Below are 22,753 nucleotides of genomic sequence, written 5' to 3'. Positions count from 1 at the left end.
ATAATCCTTTTTGGTATAAAATTCAACATACTCAACGTAGATCAGGCTAAGCACTATTCCAATACAATGGGCAAACTTAGAGGAATCTAAGCATTCTTGCAGCGTGTGCTACTGTGCACCTGTGCTACTTCTGCTGAAGGAGAAACTTTGTCATCTGCCAATAAAAACGAGGTATTCATTTACAGCTAAAAGGGTCAACAGTTAGAACATACAAACGTTAAATCTGTAAATATAACAAAAATGAATGGGGATGATACAATTCACCTAAGCACAAGATTCTCAATCAGAAAATATCATTTTTTTTTTTTTTCCAAAATTACTAAACAACATAGAAGTACTCTTTCTATGAGTACTCTCATATGAGTAAAAGACTGCTCTATGTATTAATAAATCTGTGACCTAAGACTGCAGGTATGTTGGTATCTTAATCTTGATAGTCATACCAATAATTAAAAAAACTTCAGAGAATGAAGCTTCAAAAATTGGATTCTCACAAGAGCCTTAAGACAAAGAAAATAATGTATTTGCCTGACTGACCATACTCTTTGGGGCTACTGAAATGTACTATGAACAAAAATAGTCTTGACAATGTAATGAAAGAAAATCTTTTCACTAATGGAAAAATGAAGCAACTAGTCTACATATGCCCAGCAAATGTTTTACTGTTTCCTGAAAAAAACAAATGCTCATTACAGTAAAATTTACTTTAGAGAATAAACAGCGATTTAACAATATGTCAGTCTTACCTGCGTGTTGTAGCTAACCATTGTGGTTACGGATGTACTAGAATCTCTGAGCACTTGCAGACTGACTAAAGTTGTTTTCTTATGAGCCACAGCAAAACGAGATCCCACAGCAAAGTATACTAAACCACGAGGAGCATCACTTTCAAGAACAGTTACAAAAGCAAATCTGGAACTGCTGTTCAACGCAGCTCCTGCACTTACAGCATACAGCTCAACAAAAAAATATGTTTCAAATTCAGGTACCTGCAAATGAGGGAAGATTTTCATATCATTATAAGGCTTACTACTACTTACTTCCAACTTTAAAAAATGTATGCATTATCCTGTATGTGCAATGAATTACAGAATCACAGAATCATCTAGGTTGGAAGAGACCTCCAAGAGGTTGGACCTCCAGTCCAACCTCTGACCTAATGCTAACCAGTCCTCCATTAAAGCATCTAAGCTCTACATCTAAATGTCTTTTAAAGACCTCCAGGGATGGTGACTCAACCACTTCCCTGGGCAGCCCATCCCAATGCCTCACAACCCTTTTGGTAAAGAAGTTTTTCCTAATATCCAGCCTAAACCTCCCCTGGCACAACTTCAGCCCATTCCCCCTTGTCCTGTCGCCACACACATGGGAGAACAGACCAACCCACACCTCACTACAGCCTCCTTTAAGGTACCTATAGAGAGCAAATTACTTGCAATAACACTTATCAAAAGCGTATTTTTTGAAATGTGCTCCAACCTTCATGAGGTTTAAGACATAGAGAAATATTGTCTGTAAACACAGGCTATTAAATTTTAGCATCAATTTGTCAAAGAATCAATCTAGTCAACTCTGTATTCTTTATGCCTGTCTATTGAAAATAAGGTAGACATAGTAAAATTCTGTATGACACACACTGTCTCTTTTGATCACCTTTGATTTTGTACCTACAATAGAAACATAAGGTGTTTAGAAATAGATATCTCATTACTGAGATTCCAGAAATCAATTGGAAGTATGTCATTTGTACCTATTACATGCACGCATAAAGAAGAAAACTTGCAAAAGAGTAGTTCTTTACAAGACAATAGTTCTACAGAAAAAAAAAAAAAAAAAAAAAAAAAAAAAAAAGATGAGCATTGAAGATTTATTTTTTTTGGTGAGCACAGCTTTTTGTGTCAACTCTGTCCTTTTAGAAATCCTGATTTAATTCTAGAAAAGCTAGTCATGTCTTAGCTAACAAAGTCTATATAGCTGACTAAGTCAAACCTTTAAAGCCCAGAATGCTATACATTACGGCATAAAAATGTGAAATATTTATTGAATGTATTTATTACTTCATCATTTTGTAATATATTTGTTACTAATTTATAAACTACCTATAACTGGAAGAAGAAATTGCAAGGATTTGGGGAATTATATAACATATATATTTTAATTGAGTTGTTAAGTAACTCTTTACATTGAATGATCTTGACCAATTGAGGGCAGGCACCAATTTGTGGGAATGCCATAGGGACCTTTTGCCCTCCAATAGCACCTGTTAGATCAGCACTTGCTTGTGGTACATTCATGTGGTACAGCAGCTGCTGCACTGCTGTCAGTAAATAATGATATCACTCTTTTAGACTATGGATTCAAAATTCCACTTTACTCAGCAAGGCAGCCTGTGTGTCACTACTGTATATATTTTATTCATTGGCTTTTTCATTTAAAAATAATATCTGAAGAAGGAAGATGGCTCTCTTCCTGAACTATGAAAATGCACCCCTCTTATCACCATTTCCTACATCTTGCACTACTTCATACAACATAGTCAGAAAAATGAGGGAATGTCTTTTTCAGTTCCCTGTACTTCAGCTTTGACAATATCCTAACTGCTAGGATAATTTCCTGCAAAGTTTCAGACTTTTTGAATGCTCTGTAAGAATGAGAACCATTAACACAACATTTCTAACCTAGATGGTGACAAGATGGTCAGAGATCAGCAGTTTACACATATCATTGTGCAAGACTAGACATGTAAAAATAAGAAGTTGTACTAGAAGATTTTTGTTGAATGCAAAGATATTACTTGCAGGATGTGTTTTGCATAAGGCACACAAAAATGTGGTTTGATAGATGAAAAAAAATATTGTTTGGAGGTTAAGAGCATACTGAAATGAGTCCATTTTGTTTTTTTATTATTGTTATGTAGGAATCTGAGACCTGCATTCTACTCTTCCAATTAAATACTTAACTCCTTCCTGAATTTTTACCAGTCACAATGGAATCAGAAGCCTGTAAGTAAATGTGTTTGGAAAGGAACTGAGCAGATCTTAAGTTGTCATCTTCAAACTGTGTCTACACATCAATTCCTCTGTATCAGAGGGGTGTTTTTTTATCTTGATAAACTGCAATTCAGCAACATTGCAATGTACATAAATGAGCAAAACCTACTCACATTATCAGGTTTTATTTCAATGGAGATGTTGCATGTTGTTTGACCTGCCACACAGGTAGTGGTTCCCAGAACAGACACCAGTTCGTTCTCCAAGTTCATGCCATCCTTCAGAAGGACAACACCTGTTTTATTGAAGGTCACACGCCAAAAGACCGTCACATCTTCAAATGCTCTATAAGCAAATCAAAAGAGTAAACATGTACTGAAAGAGAGCACTATTACTTTAGGAAACAAACCACAGAGGTATCTACGTTCTTTACTAGTCAAAATCAACTAGGTAAGTAGGTGAGATCAGCTGAGTAAGAGACTTATGTTTGAAAGACAAGGATGTTGCCAAGGACTTTCATTAATACTATTAATACATTTGCCTGGTAAGCCAGACAGAATCTGGCTTTCCTGTGAGCTTGAGGAACTTAGAATACTTGAGCATACTTGTCTAAAATACGTGTAAATGTGCAACATGTACATGCGTTAGGAAAACACAGTATCTGTGTGACTGAAGACATAGTGCTGACACTTAAGCATTGTCTTAATTGCTCATTCAAGTATTCCAGCCTACTATTCCTACCCAGTGAGATGAGAATTTTAATTTCACCTCGAGCACTGTAAATACTTTATGTTTAGCAAAACTTTCAATTTTGCTGCCTACTGGCGTAAGTTGGAACATATTTGCGTTTTCAATTTCAGTTTTATAACAGTGACAGACCTAATCACATCTAAAAGCCAGTTTGCCAAATTCAGGGTAATCATTAGAGGAGCTGAAAGGCAAAGATTTATTACAAAACTGTATGATAACCTCTTCTGCTAACAGCAGCATCCTTGATTCAACAAGCATGTGGGAGGAGCACTTGAATTAGCTGTTGTCTGCACCTGTTTGGTTGTCTTGCAACAATCAGCAGCACCTCTTTGTTCTCAGAGTCTTCATCAAGTACAAGACCACTTTGTACTTCTGGAATGAATCCCAAAATGCCATTCTGAAGATCACTTCCTATGTAGGAAGCAGTCCAAGAAATTAGTTAGCAAGAAAGTTAAGCTGGGACTAAATTATATTTTTAACATGGACAACTGATAAAACAAATATATAAAATAAAAATAAAAATAAAAATAAAAATAAAAATAAAAATAAAAATAAAAATAAAAATAAAAATAAAAACTAGGTATCAAAAGTATACATCAAGAGACCACCAAAGTGTACCTTAAGAAAATTTCTTCTAATGTTACTATTCTTAATTTACTTTCCATATCTATCCAGAACTTCAAGTGTTGGCATTTCTACATTTTATTTTAACCAACAGAGCAGAAGGTTTTGAAAGTAAATTCCTTATGAGAATCCTGGCAGCACCCCTGCACATAAGCTTCTATTTTCAGCAGCATTCAGCAAAGCGACTGAATTTCTGTCCCACGACTTCAAGAGACAAGGTGTTACAGTAATCAAGAACAGTTTCAAAAAACATACTTATAATTACCTTATGAGATACTCATACTCGGTCTCAGCTATATTATTTTACATCTACCATACCCGTTAAAACATATTATTTCTAAACAGAGATGGACATCAGTATGCCCTTAGACAGGCAGTGCTGTCATGGTTGGTTATGGAATAAAGACAGGCTTCTAAGGACATGACTTCAGCTCCCTTATTCAGCCCACCCAGAATGTTGTTGATTCCATTCATTTTCCCAAATTGCTACGTTAGGTTTTCTCCTAAATCTTTAATTCAGTGCAAGAAACTGTGGAGCTGGAAAACACTGTATTGTTCTCATGAGAATATAAATAGCTTCAGCAAAGCAGCAGTGGAGAAAAAAGAAAAAAAAAATAAATCCTGGGCTAATGAAAGAAAACTAATGCCTCTTCACAATGTCCCATAAAATCTCACTTTTAAAGGATTTCTCCTTATGCAACTGGCGTTGTTGCTCTGCATATGGGAAGGCAACCTAGTTCTGATGCAGTGCATGTTTAACATCAGCATACATACCAACCATTAACAGAAACAGTGTCTCGTTTTATGCATGCACAAATATGTAATCTGTTGTATCTTTCTATCTATATAGTTAAATGCAGATAGATCCTTTGATGCTTCTCCTTAAACCGAGTTGTCTCCTGTCTTACTTTGTGCACACGCTTTACTCAGGGTGTAACTCTGGAACATGGTAATACACTTCTGTGGGATTCGATACAAGTTCAAATTCCCACCCATGTTTATGCACACACTTATTTGTTTAACCTGCATGTATGGCCAGTTGATTGCTTGAGTGGTGAATTTCCGAAGCTGTGCACATCCATTTTAAATGGTCTGTTCCTGCATACCTAATTTTGGTCACCACATACAGTTACCCAACAGCAAAGTTCAATATCTGTTCCCACACCTATCTTTCATTGTTAAGACAATTTGAATACACAAAGCTTCCAGTAAATGCTGTATCTTACATGTAATTTTCTTGATTAGCCTAGTGTGTTCCAATTCCCCAGTAGTTTCTTGAAGTTCAATCTACACTGCTGTCAAACTTAGTTTATATTCAGTGGAGAAGTCTGATAGATATTGAAAAGCTGTTTTTAAAACCTAGCAGAAATTGGAGCTTTCTCACAGCAGTGTGCAGTGACTGAAGGAAAAATTCTTTCCTAGATACCCATTCAAGCACAGTCTTATCTTCCATCTTCAGAAGCAGAGTATAACTAACCGCAGAGTTGAATTACACAGTATAAAGACGTGAAAACACATTACCCGGTTTTTACACGTCACAGAATCCCCATCCAGTGTGAAGGTGACAAAAAACAACCAAACAAAAAAATGTGATGCCACTACATATGAAAAAAAAACATAAAAAATTGCTATATTGCTAATATAGTTAAAAAAAAAAAAAAAAAAAAAAAAAAAAAAAAAAAGGCTACCTGCAATAATTACTGTAGCAAAAGCAGCAAATCCATGTTCATCCTTTCCCTCCACAATCTGAGCTCCACATTCAGGATCTGAGAGGAAAACATAGAACAATTCCTGTCCTTCAGGCTCATCATCATCAAAAATTTTTATGGACACCTTGCTTTCTGTTTCTCCATCCAGCAAAGTCAGAGAGACTGACTGTTCCTCAAAATCTTCTCCTTCCATTGCCCACGTGAAGTCTGATTTTCCATAAGCATTTTCAAAAGGATATGAATGCATTTCACTCTGTGCACTTACTCCACCAAAAGTTTTAACAGTTACTTCAATATTACCAGTAAAGCCCTGGGTCCTTCTGATACTAATTATTACTGTATTGGGAGTACTACTGTTTGTGTCTTCTTCAATATAAATCAACTCTGGCCCCAAACTCAGTATTCCATGAAGAATGTCATTAGCGAGGATATTAATTGTTGCAACGCTGAAAGCAGGATTCAAACGTGGACTCCAGTCAGGTTTCACAGGTTGAAAATCTAAAATTTCCACAGCAGTCAAATTTACAAAAAAAAATTCCTCCATTTCAGAAACAGCATCATCGATTATTGATATTTCTATTGTGGCATTTGTCTGAAAATGTAGAAATATAAGCTCTCCGTTATAGATAGGTCTAAAGTCCTCTAGTGGTTTGGCACTTCCTGGAGTGGTTTGATATGTCAGTTTAGTGAGATTACTTTGAAAACCAAACAGTCTTTGGACATGCAGTGTGACTGCCTGAACATCTTCTTCAACTGAAACAGTTGTTGAGTTAAGAGCAAACTGAAAGATCCCCATTGGCTCAATTTCAGCTGTTTGAAATCCTGACCTGAAACAGAAAAGATATTGAAGTCAAGTGAGCAAACATGAAATGCGAAAATTAAAACACCCAAGCAGAACAGCTTCCATTGAACAGCCAGTAATGGTTGTAAGAAAGCAAATTAAAAGAAAAATGCGTAATAGTAGAGGGAAGAAAGAGCAGCCATACAAGGAAGGATGTAAAAAGGTTCTTTGAAAAATGTTTTTGGAATGATTGTGTCAAAGAGCCTTCCACAAGCTTTACACATCCTGAGTCAACACAGAATACAGAATAAAGGGTAAATTAAATAAGGCCTTCCTGAGAAAATGTAGAGGGAAAGGAATGTATCATGTATTTCTACTGTGGATACAATACAGGAGGACATACTGCAATACAGCCACTCTGAGTAATAATAGTTTTAACCACAGCATGCACTTTCTGTATGAGGTGAAAACTGTGGACTAAACCAATGTCAGCAGATCTATTTTAATTAGGAAGCAAAAGAAGTATGAAAGCTATTTTAAGACTTACAGTGGGGTTTTGAAGTATTAGCCTTTCCCTCCCAATATTACTAATAGTATTTTTTTTCCAGATTTGAACCCCATTAGCAATATCTATTTGAACTCGATTGTGTTCATGTAAAATATATCTCCTTTCTATGAGAAAAAAGCACAGAGATGACAACTGGGTTATTCTGCTTTCAAAAGAGCCTTTACTAAACCTTGGATCTTACACTTACCTCTAAAACTGACCCATTAGTCGGTGCTGTGGGTTACCAAATAGCACTGCAATTACAGTGTGCAATTTTCATTAATAAAATCCATAAATTTCCATCACGAAGGGAGTCAAAAACTCTTTAAAGTAATTGTCAGCTTTGCCTCCCACTCCATCTTGTCTGAAGTTTTCAAAAAAAAAAACATTCTTGTACACTCAAGATTTTTAAATCACTTTATGGTAAATAGGTGCTCTGAGGACACCAGTCCACAGAACATACAGGCCTAGGAGAACAGGTCAGTCCAAGAAGTTTAGCCATCCAGCTCATTCCTTACTTCCTTCAGATTTGCCAGTAAAATTGTAATGCGAAGAAGCAAATACCTTTCTCCATACACAAGTTTGTTCTAGGTCCATTCATCTTATGCCATTTTTAATCAATAAATTATCAATAAATAAAGAAGAATGAAAAGAAAGTAATTTGAAGAAAAAATAACAGCCTAGCTGAGATGGAAGGCTACAGTAAATGTAATGGTTTTGCTTTTAAGAACACACACATGTGCACACATACATGTACACAGACACACACATACATATATAAAATGAATGAAGTAGTTTCTAAGCATATTGCTCTCTACAATTACCTGAAAGGGAGTGGTGGGAAGCTGGGGGGGAGTCAGACTCTTCTCACAGGTAACTAGTGATAGGACCAGAGGGAATGGCCTCATGTTGCACCAGGGGAGAGTCAGGTTGGAAATGAGGAGACATTTCTTCTCAGAAAGAGCAGTCAGGCATCGGGACAGGTTGGCCAGGGAGGTGGTGGAGTCACCGTCCCTGGGGGTGTTCAAGGAAAGGTTGGACCTGGTGCTTGGGGACATGGTTTGGTGGGTGACATTGGTAGTATGGGGGTGGTTAGGCCAGGTGATCTTGGAGGTCTTTTCCAATCTTATTGATTCTGTGATTTTTGTTTCAATTTATCTAAAACAGTGTTTGTTACCTTAGATTATCTAACTATGGATTTTTAGGGAGACTAATGAAAACTTAAGAGTCCCTTTCATTCTTCAGCTTCCTAGCTAAAGCTGTCAGTCCTTTGTTTTCTTAACTGTCCCCATAGATTGAGATATGTCCCAGACACCATGGATTCCACTGGCATGAAACAGACTGGAATTTGAGACGAGCCTCAGTCCTGATAAAGTCAGGTCTGCAGTACTGATATTTGATTCCAGCTGAGACAACATTTATGAATTTATCAAAAAAGGCACTACATCTTCCTACCTATTTATAATTTAAAAGGGATTTGTATAAGGCATATTCCTGCATGCAGGTTCTTACAGTATCTGTGCAACTAAAAGTTATGAGTAATAGCCTTACCTCAGGCGAGCCCCACCAGATGCATTGCTGTGCACCGATGTTAAAGAGATGGCAAATGTCTCATGTTTGTTTATGCTTGGAGTAGCCTGAAATGAGATTACTTTACTTTTCTCACCAGCTGAAAATAGAACAGTACCTGAAATAAAAGAGATGCAAGAAAGAGAACACAAATCAAAACCACTAAATCTGAATCCCCATTTTACCTGGGAATATACTGAGACAGAGCCTCTAAAGGCAATTCCCCTCCATTTAGGAAGAAGAATCTGCACAAGGATCTTTTTTATATAAAGCTGTCCATCAGTGTGCAGCATTGTGCTTACCTCTCAGACATGTATCTATGAAGTTTAACTCTTTTTTTTTTGTTGTTGTTGTTGTTCATAAAATGAAAATATTGCTTACAGATAAAAATCAGGTCATACAATTTCATCCTAATCACACTTCATTAATAGAGGAAACGTGTATAGGTACCAATAACTGAAAGGTGATATCACCACTTAAGCCACTTTCACAGCTCTTTCCTCAAGAGAGTACTTACCAAATGTTGGAGTAATATTGCCTGGCTGAGCAAAGTCAGTGATCAGGTCTGGTGGGTATCCAGAAATCCAGTTAACTGTTACAGAGCCATAAACACCCTCTCTGGTTATGACAGCCTGACCTGTCCCTGCTACAATGTCTGCAAGACGTAAAGTAACAGATTCAAAGCCAACCTGTGGAAACATCAATTTGGATAGAGAAAACTGAATAAGAACGGGCATATGTGCAAGTGCACTATATATTTTGAAGAAGGCATTTCACACTCATAAACATAGTTGTGACAAACACAGATATATGTAAGTGTACTCTCTCTACTTCTCTCTCTCTTTCTCCCCCTTCCTCCCTCCCTTGACAAGTCTTTAACAATTCTGCTAAATCTGAGATTTTTGAGAATTAGATCTCAGGGAAATTAATAAATATTACTCAGATTTCATTACTAAAAACACTAAACATAGCATTCTGTGTCTGTTGTTTACAACAAATACCCTTATTACAGTAATAGCTGTATTACTACACATATATGCATAAAGCTAGAATAAATTACTGTGTATCCAGTACAAAGTTGTTGCCATATGAAATTGTTAATGGGAATATTTTTGCTAGTGTAATCTACTTTTCTTTCGGTTTAAGAAGCAGATTGGGCTAAAAGCATAATTCTCACATTCTAAAAGCACTGACAATTGGATATATTATATGATAGTATATAATATTTACAGTAAAACAATTTCAATTGAGTAATTATAAACTAAAGAACATGCTTTGAGAACAAAAAAATATGTAATTAAAATATAAGCAAAATGTGAGGGCCAAAAGCGCAGTGTGCTTTTGTCTTTGCCTGATGCTTAAAAAGTAGCTGAAGCATATACACTATATCAGAATACACAGATTCTTTTTTCCCACTATCTTATAAAGTAGCCAGAAACAGAATTTCTCAGAGATTAGCCAAATACATTGTTAACTGCTTTAAAAAACAGAATGACATCCACCTCTTTTTGCACATACTATTGCATACATGCCATAATCTAATTTTGGGCAGCTGTACTTAAAGGAAAACATTGTCCAGAATTAGTTCTTTTTCCTTTAAGTCTCAGAACTTCCATTTCATATAAACAAAAATATAAATTAACCATAATATTTACATTATTTATTGTAACTTTAAAAATATGTATCATAACTAATAGATAAAGAGACATTTTCAAGCAGTACTAGCAATTTTGTATAAGAATTTAAAAAAACATTTCCAGAAAAGTTAACGCTTAGTATAAGTAAAAACAGGAAAAGTTGCTCATTAAATTGGCTGCAATTACAAAAACTTTATGGTGTCAACTGAATCCTCACAGCAGTTATCTTTTGTAATGCAGTGTGGTAGCTATGCTATACTTTGGCCTGAAATGTTATACTGACCTGCGAATTGGCAGCTTCCTCAGGAATAAGCAGAACAGCTGACTTTGCTTCTCCTAATATTTTAGGCACATCCTTGGCACCTCCCTTAACCAGGCTTACATTAATCAGTTCCAGAGTAAAATTCAAGCCCGGTAAAAGAAATGCCTTTGAAAGAGAGAATTTAAATAAAAAGGTATAAAATTTAATTCCACTAAAACATGAGATTCACCACTTCAAAGAATTAAGCAGCAGACCAATGTGTCTTTTTTATTCCACTTGCATACAAAAGCTGTGTTTTCAAGACAAGCATTTTATTGATTACCTTTCTCAAAAGAACTACAGACAAAACATCAATGTTATGAATGTGATTGATCAGCAGTTTGTTAGACTGTGAATTTGTAAAGCAACTATTGTCACTTTAATAGATTGTGACTGACATGGTGGGCCTCGGCTTGATTTTAATCCTTATGATTCACCACAGTGTGGATGTAAAACGGTAACAATAAAAAACTACTGGCAACACAGAAAACTGAAGATAACATATCTGCTGCTTCACGTGATCACTATTGACAATCCAAAATGGAAACTTGAGAAAGTATTTGGATGCATATAATAATAAAATATGGAAATGATAATAATGCTTATCAATGATGGAGGGAAAAGCTGAATATATGAACATATATATACTATGTACTATGTATACAATATACTATATATGAACATATATATACTATGGTATAATGCACCATAGTGATTTTGTAAGATTATGTAAAAATATATTTAACTCCACTTCTATTCCATAAATTCATAATATTAAAAAACCTTCTTTGATGTTTCTTCATAGTGGATTCTGTTGACTCTAGTTATCTTATTACAGATTTGTATTGTGATTAAGACAAAAGTAAACAATAGATATCAAATAATCTAAAAGGATAATACAGACCTGGCTGCTTATTGGCACTCTTTTCACTCCAAAGCTGGCACCATCTTTTATGGCGAGGTATCCCTCTTCATCCCCAGGTGCAGTTAGTGCTTCTTTGTGATGAGATGAGATTTGGTACTGAATGACCACTTCTCCAAATGCCCCAGCATGCCGAGTTACATTGATCTGAACATACCGATTGAGATCTCTCTCTGTTAATACCAACTGCTGATCAGAGTACAAGGCAAACACCCCATGAGGATCATCATTTGCAAAAACATTGATCTTTGAAGTTCTTCTGTCTTGGTCTAAATCTGCTCCACCTTCTACTGAAATCAGTTGCACTGTGTAGCTCTCTTCCAGTTCTGGAACCTCATCAGGTAACAGGTAGATAATTATCTCAGCTGTACTCTGCTGGTCAGCAATGACAACAGATCCTTCTGTCATAAGAAAGTCACCCGTGATGTCAGATTCACTATGTATTTCCCAGTAAACCTGAAATGAATTTAAAAAATTAACAAAACAGAAGAAAACAAAATTACCCACAGAATCAGAAACTTTCATATTCAATATTCAAAATAGAGAGGATATGGAATGGATTGGCTTTAAGTAGATAAATTAGAAATTGTTTTAGATATGCACGGAAAGAGACATACAGGCTGTCTTGCAAAAGGCGTGTGTGTTGTTTCTCTAAAAATATAACTTTCTCATCTGTATATCTTCAGAAGATTTATTTAAAACTCTCTAGAATCTCTGAACAGTGTTCAAAAATTATTTGTATTTTTACACCATGATATTCTTGCTGGTTTTCCTCCTTTCGAGACTCTTCACATGAGAAAGCGGTCAAGAGTCCTCATTAAACACAGCAGATGCTTTTATTAATTGAAATAATGATTTAAAAAAAACGTTTAAAAAAATGTTAAAAATGCAGACTTCTAAAATAATTTAGTTAAGTAACAATGTGTTGGTTCGAAAAAGTCCATTCTTACCTTTAACTACAGCTGGAAAAAAAGTAAATTGTGAGGGTCTCAAAGAAAGCTTACTAAAAAGTGTGTTCTGTTCTGTTCTCCCATCAAAAGCACAAGGGGAGATGGACAGAGAAAGGAGAGAGACAAGCACTGCATTACTGTTTCCCTTTTTTCTTGATCAGTGATGAGACTGAATCTGACTTTCCAAACCACAAGTGCTGAATTTGAGCCCCTTGCTAAAGTCAGTCAATGAGAACTTTTCAAAAATGAATTTGAGCAACAAGTAATTGAAAGTCATGGAAAAATTATTTCCTTTGTTCTCCATATGTTCGTACTGATGATTTCAGGTTGTACTGCTTATTAGGAAAACAATAAGAGTGAGAGTACCGTTATGTTTCCCAAAGTGCCTTGAATTCGTCTGAGAAACAGTGGAATACTTTGTGGCCCTTCCACTGATGAGGGTTCTGTGTAATTCTTCTCAGACAACGATTCGGGAGCAAACTGTACGATTCCATTGGGATCACCAAACTTTTGTATCTGTAAAAAAGCAAGCCAGCAAACAAAAAATTAGAAATGTAGACTGAATTATATTCTTGCTCAAGTCATTAAGATTTTTGTTGCCAGGTTCTACAGCACATGTATCTACTAGCTCTTCGTAAAGAGTTTTCTCTCTTAAGATTCAAGAATACAGTTAGAATAGACCGTGAGGAGAACAGCGACAACAAAACCAGACAGAGACAGGACCATCAGGATATCAGAAAGGAGTGATATCAAGCTCACAAGCACACACTCACATGCACATGAAGACTGTTACATAAAATCTGTGGATGACTTGCTCTTCTGTGAGAAGATCCTACAGTGATACCTGTAGTGATACCTTAGTGATCCTACAGTGATACCTTAGTGCTGCAATGCCTGGCTATAAGCTCTATAGAAGGGACAGGCAGCATAGAAGGGGTGGTGGTGTGGCTCTCTATATTAGAGAGTCTTTCGAGGTTGTAGAACTCGAGGTTGGGAATGACAAGGTCGAGTCCCTTTGGGTTAGGATCGGCAGGGACAACAAGGCTAGTGTCCTGGTCAGGGTCTGCTATAGACCGCCGAACCAGGATGAGGAGACGGATGAGGAATTCTACAGGCAGCTGACAGAGGTTGCAAAATCATCAGCTCTTGTACTCGTGGGGGACTTCAACTTCCCTGACATATCCTGGAAGCACAACACAGCCCTGAGAAAGCAGTCTAGGAGGTTTCTGGAGAGCGTGGAAGATAGCTTCCTGACGCAGCTGGTTAGTGAACCTACCAGGGGTGGTGCCCCGCTAGACCTTCTCTTCACAAACAGAGAAGGACTGGTGGAGGACGTGATCGTCGGGAGCTGTCTTGGGCAGAGTGACCATGCAATGGTGGAGTTCACTATTCTTGGCGAGGCCAGGAAGGGGACCAGTAAAACCGCTGTATTGGACTTTCGGAGGGCTGACTTTGAGCTGCTCAGGACACTAGTTGGTGGAGTCCCTTGGGAGGTGGTTCTGAAGGGCAGAGGGGTCCAGGAAGGCTGGGCGCTCTTCAAGAGGGAAGTCTTAATGGCGCAGGAACGGTCTGCCCCCACGTGCCCAAAGACGAGCTGGCGGGGAAGAAGACCGGCCTGGCTCAACAGAGAATTGTGGCTTGATCTTAGGAGGAAAAAGAGGGTTTATAAGCTTTGGAAAAGTGGGCAGGCCACTAAGGAGGACTTTAAAGAAGTAGCGAGGCTGTGCAGGGACAAAATTAGGAAGGCCAAAGCTCATCTGGAGCTCAATCTGGCTACTGCCGTTAAAGATAACAAAAAACGTTTCTATAAATACATCAACACAAAAAGGAGGACTAAGGAGAATCTCCATCCTTTACTGGATGCGGGGGGAAACTTAGTTACAAGAGATGAGGAAAAGGCGGAGGTGCTCAATGCCTTCTTTGCCTCAGTCTTTAGCGGCAATACCGGTTGTTCTCTGGATACCCAGTACCCTGAGCTGGTGGAAGGGGATGGGGAGCAGGATGTGGCCCTCACTATCCATGAAGAACTGGTTGGTGACCTGCTACGGCACTTAGATGTGCACAAGTCGATGGGGCCGGATGGGATCCACCCAAGGGTACTGAGGGAACTGGCAGAGGAGCTGGCCCAGCCACTGTCCATCATTTATCAACAGTCCTGGCTATCGGGGGAGGTCCCAATCGACTGGCGGCTAGCAAACGTGACGCCCATCTACAAGAAGGGCCGGAGGGCAGACCCGGGAAACTACAGGCCTGTCAGTTTGACCTCAGTGCCAGGAAAGCTCATGGAGCAGATCCTCCTGAGAGTCATCATGCAGCACTTGCAGGGCAAGCAGGCGATCAGGCCCAGTCAGCATGGGTTTATGAAAGGCAGATCCTGCTTGACGAACCTGATCTCCTTCTATGACAACGTGAAGTGCTTAGTGGCTGTAGATGTCTACCTTGACTTCAGCAAGGCTTTTGACACCGTCTCCCACAGCATTCTCCTCAAGAAACTGGCTGCTCTTGGCTTGGACTGGCGCACGCTTCGTTGGGTTAGAAACTGGCTGGATAGCCGGGCCCAAAGAGTCGTGGTGAATGGAGCCAAGTCCAGTTGGAGGCCAGTCACTAGTGGTGTCCCCCAGGGCTCGGTGCTGGGGCCAGTCCTCTTTAATATCTTCATCGATGATCTGGACGAGGGCATCGAGTGCACCCTCAGTAAGTTCGCAGATGACACCAAGTTAGGTGCGTGTGTCGATCTGCTTGAGGGTAGGAAAGCTCTGCAGGAGGATCTGGATAGGCTGCACCGATGGGCTGAGGTCAACTGCATGAAGTTTAACAAGGCCAAGTGCCGGGTCCTGCACCTGGGGCGCAATAACCCCAAGCAGAGCTACAGGCTGGGAGAGGAATGGTTGGAAAGCTGCCAGGCAGAGAAGGACCTGGGAGTGATGGTGGATAGTCGGCTGAATATGAGCCAGCAGTGTGCTCAGGTGGCCAAGAAGGCCAACGGCATCCTGGCTTGTATCAGGAACAGCGTGACCAGCAGGTCTAGGGAGGTGATCGTCCCCCTGTACTCAGCTCTGGTGAGGCCGCACCTCGAGTACTGTGTTCAGTTTTGGGCCCCTCGCTACAAGAAGGACATCGAGGTGCTTGAGCGGGTGCAGAGGAGGGCGACGAAGCTGGTGAGGGGCCTGGAGAACAAGTCCTACGAGGAGCGGCTGAGGGAGCTGGGCTTGTTCAGCCTGGAGAAGAGGAGGCTCAGGGGTGACCTTATCGCTCTTTTTAGGTACCTCAAGGGAGGCTGTAGCGAGGTGGGGGTTGGTCTGTTCTCCCATGTGCCTGGTGACAGGACGAGGGGGAATGGGCTTAAGTTGAGCCAGGGGAGTTTTAGGTTAGATGTTAGGAAGAACTTCTTCACTGAAAGGGTTGTGAGGCATTGGAACAGGCTGCCCAGGGAAGTGGTGGAGTCACCATCCCTGGAAGTCTTCAAAAGACGCTTAGATGTAGAGCTTAGGGATATGGTTTAGTGGAGGGCTGTTAGCGTTAGGTTGGAGGTTGGACTCGATGACCTTGAGGTCTCTTCCAACCTAGAAAATTCTGTGATTCTGTGATTCTGTGATTCTGTGATTCTGTGACCTGGAGAATTCTGAGAAGGTTCTAAACTGAGCAGGCATCAAAATAATGTGGTTATCAATGAAAAGGCAAGCTTGGGCTTTAATAAATTGAAGCTTCACATAAAAATATACGGCAATGATGGTTCTATCCACTAAGTTGAGCCTCACTCAACTGTAAACAACTTGTACTTTAAAAATCATCTAAATACATTTGAGAGTAAATTAATTTTGAAAGGATTTGGAAAACATATCTCCTGGAGCAAGACACAGAAGAAAAACCACACGTCCTCTTTTCAGTTTTCAGCAAACCTGCCCAAACCTGATTGATGGAAACAAATGACAAAAGCAGACAAGTATATTTATGAGAAATCCTTGCTGCAAATTTATTCTGAAACTTTTGCTGCGAATAAAAACTTTCAGAAAAAGACTAAAAATCCAGTGTACCCTCTAAGTTTGCCCTCTGCCCTCAAAAGACCTGAAGAGAAACAGAGGGAACAGTATGCATACAGAACCAGCAACCCGAGTAGAAGTCACTTTGGTTGGTTTTGTGTTCTCACGACACCGACATAGTCCTGACAGACCTAAAGGCTATGTAAAGAATCAAAGTGTTTTGCCCTGGGTTAGCTATGCACAAACCTCAGTGCCTACTGAGAAGAAAATTCAATGGCATGCAGGGTGAAACACTCCATTCCGAGGAAAAAACTAGGTCCCTGACAGAGAACATGAGGAGTGTGTGGAAACAGAAGCTAATTCCATCAATACATTTCTCTACAGACAAGAAAAACAAATAAGTCCAGTTTATACGAAAGATTTTTTTTTCTGACTTCTGTAAGAAGTCTCATAAATATTTCCTTAACTGCAGTGTCCTTAGAGCAAGTATTTGCCCTTGACACCTCCTCTGCCTTCTCCAACATATGTCTCTCCTGCCTATCTGTGATCTTCTCATTTCTTTTACAAAAGCTAGCTATAGGAGAGGTAGAAGTCAAAACAAGGGAACACACTGTCAGTTGGGAATGAAGACCCAATCCATGTTCCAACAAAATTCTGCAAGAAAAAGGGCCAGGTCACGGCTTAGGTACCAATTATTACTGATAGATTATTTACTTTTTATTTTCTTCTTCTTTAAGAACTAAAGCCTTAAAAATACATGTGAGTAGTACAAGGAACAAGAAAGCCAAATGACAGACAATGCAATTGGTATGATTAACTTTTTAAAGTTTTGCAGGATAAATACCAGTATCATTGATGTATCAACAGAGGTATCAGGAAAAAAAAAAAAAAAAAGAAAAGCAATAATGACTTACTATTAGCGTAACATTGTTTGCCTTAGGATCTATTTCTGTTTCACCTTTCCCAAGGCTCAGTCTAATAACAAATATCTCCTGAACTTCAACTTCTTCATGAGGATGGATTTGTAGATTAATAGTTCTCAGACCTCCTTCTCCTTCCCCAAAATAAAATGATCCATTCACAGGGTCACCAATGTCATCATTCAAAGGAGATAAAACCTCTTCTGAATTGGGTCCTAAAATGTCCCAATTAATCTGTGGAAGATATCAGTCTTAGATATATATAGTGGTGATATATTATAGCAGTCCCGCAAGGGACCATAAACGACAAACAAAAACCTGAATCTGGTAAATAGCTATGTTTATATCTTTGTTGTTAATACTGTTGCTAATGAATTGCTTCTGGGAAATCACACAATCCTTTAAAAAAATAAATGCAACAAATTATACAAGTAAATTGTGAAGAGATTGCTACAATGCCAGTTTATGAAATTTTTAATATTAATAAATAGAAAAGAAGAGAAACTGAAATTTCTTTACTATATAATGGAGAATATACAGGACAGTTTCTATTCCTCTCTTTCCAAATTTGTTTTGCAAAGCTCCCCAAATGAGTACTCATTCCATGAAATATCATATGAAGACCTAAAATCACAAGCATTTACTTAGCAATCTGCTAGAAGTTTTTAATTCCTCAAATGATTATCCATACTTTTTCAGCCTGATTAAAAGCTGGTATTTTTGAATTTTCCTGTAATTAGATTTGGTTTTAAGGAGTTCATATTCAGCACTTTAACGTTATTTTTGTTTTGTTTTCCAGTTTTCTCAGATTTATTTTCCAGTAAAAAGACAAAAAAGACTCTTGCAAATTTTACATAGGAAGAGGGAGAGCTCATGGTCTTTAATGCCAATGTTCCAGTCATTTGCCAAGACTGTTAAAGACCTACCTTAGCTCATGTTTATACCTTTCCTTGTCAGTGGTCTGGGACAGAGTTAAAAAAAAAAAAAAAAAAAAAAAGACTAGAAAATTCACAGTAAACAATTTACTGAAAAAAAATGACCTGCTTTATGAAGTGATTCAACTGAATTAACCGAATGTGTGAAATTAACCATACTTGTGACAGAGTTACAGAGTTAGAAGCTAGTTTAAAACAAAGCACAAAAGACAAAAAAAAAAAAAAAAAAAGCAGAAGAAAAGTTTAACTACATTTTCTGTTATAGTACAACTACAATAAATGGATAAAAAGTCTGGAATTATCCCACCACAAATCAGTCACAAGCTTTTGAAGGAAAATGCAAGAGTTTTTTGACCTAGTGACTGAAAAGCATGCAGAGTCTTTGACAGTGAGGGCCTACCTGTGTGTCTCCTAACAATCTTCCAGTTCTTTCCAGCACCAGGGACACTTCCATGGGTGTATCAGGATTGGGAAGAGTAATTCGGCTTTGGTTGAGAAATCGTACAATGCCCTGGGGGGAGTCGCTTTTAGCAATAGTGATCTGGCTCACTAGGTGGAGCCCAAGGACTGCTCCACCAGTGGCTCCTGTGAGCTGGATTTCAAATTGCTCTGCAAATTCACTGTATGGAAAGAAAAAAGAAAAAAAAAAGAAAAAAAAAGAAAAAGAGAGGGAGAGAAAGAGAAAGATCATTAGGTAGCCAAGAAAAAAACAGTTAAAATATACCTAGTAATTCAATTAGACATCCAATTGGATCTGTTTGAAGATATGAAGTCAAATCTGTACACATGCTACAGAAGATTCTTCCTATTTGCAAAGAACAGTGGTATCTGAAATAAAAATAACGTTCCTCCTATTTATGTTAAATTAATGTGTTGTTTTGATTTTTTTTAAAGCAGTGAAAAATATTTTATTATTCACAGTAGTACTATTAACACCTAAAAATATAGATAATGTAACAAAATATCTTGGTTTTGCATAAAGTTTTAAATGAACTACGAGACATTAGTAAGGGCTTTTTTCCTTTTATATTTAGATGCTTTTTTCAGCACTACAGCAATCTTCTGCAGCACTGCATTCTCAGCACTGAAGCACCGCAGCAATTCATTCTATTCTATGAATCTGCTTTTTAATTCTCATTCTACATATAAGCATACTGCTCATTTCAAAATATAAATTAAAAAAAAAAAAAAGACTTCTAAAAAGTAAATTAGTAAATAAACATCAGAAAAAATTAATTACCTTTCTTCATCATCAATAATAGAGATGTATATAAAAGTCTGGTTCTGGCCATGATTAAAAGTGACAGAGGTATTGTGGATTATATAGTCAACACCATTGGGAAGTGCAGAAATGCTTCGAGAAAGAAAATCAGCTGTTACATATCCATAAGTTCCACGCTTCCTCACGACAGGAATCATGACTACTCCAGCATCTTCCTCCACTGCAAGAATAATTGAGATAAAAAGTTATCACAGGTATGTGATATCAAATCTTTTAAGTATTGTGTACAGAAGTCCATTTACCTTTCAGTACTCACTAACGGGATTTTCTGAAGCTACTGTGATCATTACTTTTGAAAACTGAATACAACACATCTAACACCACTTTAATAGCAGCAAGCAGATGTTTCTTGTAGCACAGTAGCACATGCTTCTTTAATCAAGATGAAATGAGGTTTATGTTCTAAAAACTTCATCACACATTTTTCCCACTCAAATTTTTAGTCAGTGGTTAGTGTATCTTCTAACAACCAAATCAGTAATAGGAAAAAAAAAAAAAAAAAAAGTGTTTTACTCTGCTATAACTTCATTTGTACAAATGACAGTTTACTGTTCCTTTAAAAGAAAATATTAAACTTTAATGTACGTTATCATATTACAGTAGCTCATTTTATCTTCAAAGATTATGTAAAAGCAAATCTTTAGGATTATGGAAAAGTCTACTCAATGTGATAAATGAACAACACTTTTAATAGTTTTTAAACTGTTAATTAAGCAGAGAGACTACCACCTTGGGAATAGCTTAGGTTTGTAAGAAATATTCAAAAGCAACCTGAAATGGAGCTAAGTTAAGGATCCATCAGAATACTGATAAGGAATGAAATTATTGCTGCTGATATGAAAGGTCAATTTATTTCTTACATGTTTTTATCATCTTCAAGGGAGCAATATAGAGGTTTCAATTGTTCATGGGCATATATATCAAGTCACATTAGTTATAAATTCTTAATGAAAATATAAACAATGAAATATGTAAGTGAAGCAATGTTTATAACTTCCTATAGTAATTTCTACCTAGAAATACCAAAGTAGTTTCAGCATTAGTGTTTAATGTCCCAGATGCAACTTGAGAATGCAAGGAGTTATAGGAGACCAATTCTGTTCTTATGATGAAAAACAGTGAAATGTTTAGTGGTCTTTTCCTCCTGTCCCCTCACTCTCGAACTTATTGCCCTAGGTATATAAGTGAAAAAAGTAAATAAATCTGCACAGTCATGCTTTTACTATTTTTACAGTGACAGAAAGTATGAAGAAAAAGTACTCAAGAACTTATTTACAGATGTTTATATAGTTTGCATTGGAACTCAGTGTAGATGTTAAAAGGTAACTCAAAAATTTGTGACCTGGTCACAGGCTTATCTTCTAAACTACACTGAAAACTTGGGGTAAACCTACCTTGTAGATGGATGTACTGTGCATCAAATTCTATGACGCCTTCTGCATTGTCACTTTTTGCTATAGTGACTCGTACTGTGGAGATATTTCCTATTATAGGGGGTTGATCCACCTGTAGACCATTTTCTTTTATGGTAAAATCAAATCCACTTGCAAGAATATAGCAAATAAAAGAAAAGAAAAATTTAAAATCATGTTAAAGTTTTAAGATGCATGTATGACAATTTAATGATTACCACAAATACTTCTATTTTCCGAGTGCAATCACTGAAGACTTTCTGGCCACACCTTCTCAAACTATTATATATCTAAAAATAGTAGTTTATTTCCAGATATATATATTTCATTTTTTTTTATTTCTCATTTTATCTTTTTTTTTTTTCTGTTAGTACTTCATGCAACTTGAAACTCTAGCAAATATTAATGAGCTCATAATCTGAGCAAAGATTAGCTATTAGTGACACCTATGCATTACACATGACAGCGTGCTTTCAAAATGAAGCATTAAGATCTTGAATCAGGAAAAACTTAACTGGTAATTCTTTGCAAAGGTCACTCCCATTGCTATCTTATGACATGGCTATCACAATGCCCTGTGTATGTACATCTCTGTTAGAATCCAAGACTTTGATAATCTTTCCTAATACAGTCATTGTTAATACAAGATATTAATACAACTTCTTACAGAAACATAAATTAAAAAAGCTAAAGGGCCAGAATTTTACAAAACTTGGTTGCACACCAACAGAACTCCACACAGTGACAAGTTGCCACATGTGCATTTTTATTCCTGGTAACATATTCACACATAGGAGAATCTACTGCATCATGAATACAGAGGCTTTAGTTTTCATTCACACATATGAAGTGAGATGTACAGCAACTCCAGACACTGCATATTTACTGGAATTCATATGCAATGTGGAAATTCCAAATTGTCAGCCATTCTAAATTAGGACATTACGTTAGCCCAGTAGTGTTTTCAGATATGACAGAAAAATATCAAAACCTGGGATTTCCATAAACAACAACTATACTTACTCTAACATTAGACTTCATAGTTACAGGTACAAAAATATGATTTTAAACATCAACTTCCTGAGGAATATGCCAGTGTAATTTCAGCCACATATGGCACTACTATCTTTTTATCATGAAACTTTGTGAGAGTTATCTTAATGCTTGTTTATTCTGATTTACTATAAGTATTACTGGTTGGGCAGAAACAATGTATCTGGTGCTTCATTTTAAATAATAATCACTTATATTTTTGACAGGATGCAAGAGATGATGAACTATATACAGTAAGTAAAAAGAAACCAAACAGAAATGTATTTACCATGCAGACCTGAAAGTCCCATATTGTTACATCTGCTTGAGATGTAGCACTGTATTTTTTGTATTCTCTCTTTTGGTAGAAAATATTCTTTCTGGTATTTCTAAACCACATATTGTATTTGTA

The 22,753-nt window shown here is 37.3% G+C and overlaps 1 protein-coding gene across 1 annotated transcript in view; it reads right to left on the bottom strand.

The window, feature by feature from the left end:
• ADGRV1 (adhesion G protein-coupled receptor V1) overlaps positions 1 to 22,753 on the bottom strand; it is a 286,177-nt gene that overhangs the window by 160,574 nt on the left and 102,850 nt on the right. The window contains exons 65-77 of the mRNA XM_032206748.1: positions 21,292 to 21,440; positions 19,856 to 20,057; positions 19,016 to 19,235; positions 17,675 to 17,914; positions 13,147 to 13,296; positions 11,813 to 12,286; positions 10,891 to 11,034; positions 9,488 to 9,659; positions 8,953 to 9,088; positions 6,053 to 6,900; positions 4,034 to 4,151; positions 3,164 to 3,335; positions 747 to 989 (exon numbers count right to left, since the gene is read on the bottom strand). Of these exons, the coding sequence (XP_032062639.1) occupies positions 747 to 989; positions 3,164 to 3,335; positions 4,034 to 4,151; positions 6,053 to 6,900; positions 8,953 to 9,088; positions 9,488 to 9,659; positions 10,891 to 11,034; positions 11,813 to 12,286; positions 13,147 to 13,296; positions 17,675 to 17,914; positions 19,016 to 19,235; positions 19,856 to 20,057; positions 21,292 to 21,440 (3,268 nt within the window). The remainder of the gene's footprint in view (positions 1 to 746; positions 990 to 3,163; positions 3,336 to 4,033; positions 4,152 to 6,052; positions 6,901 to 8,952; positions 9,089 to 9,487; positions 9,660 to 10,890; positions 11,035 to 11,812; positions 12,287 to 13,146; positions 13,297 to 17,674; positions 17,915 to 19,015; positions 19,236 to 19,855; positions 20,058 to 21,291; positions 21,441 to 22,753) is intronic.

This window comes from Aythya fuligula, chromosome Z (assembly GCF_009819795.1).
Source record: "Aythya fuligula isolate bAytFul2 chromosome Z, bAytFul2.pri, whole genome shotgun sequence".
Classification (NCBI taxonomy): Eukaryota; Metazoa; Chordata; class Aves; order Anseriformes; family Anatidae; genus Aythya; species Aythya fuligula.
This window is presented reverse-complemented; position numbering and strand designations above follow the sequence as displayed.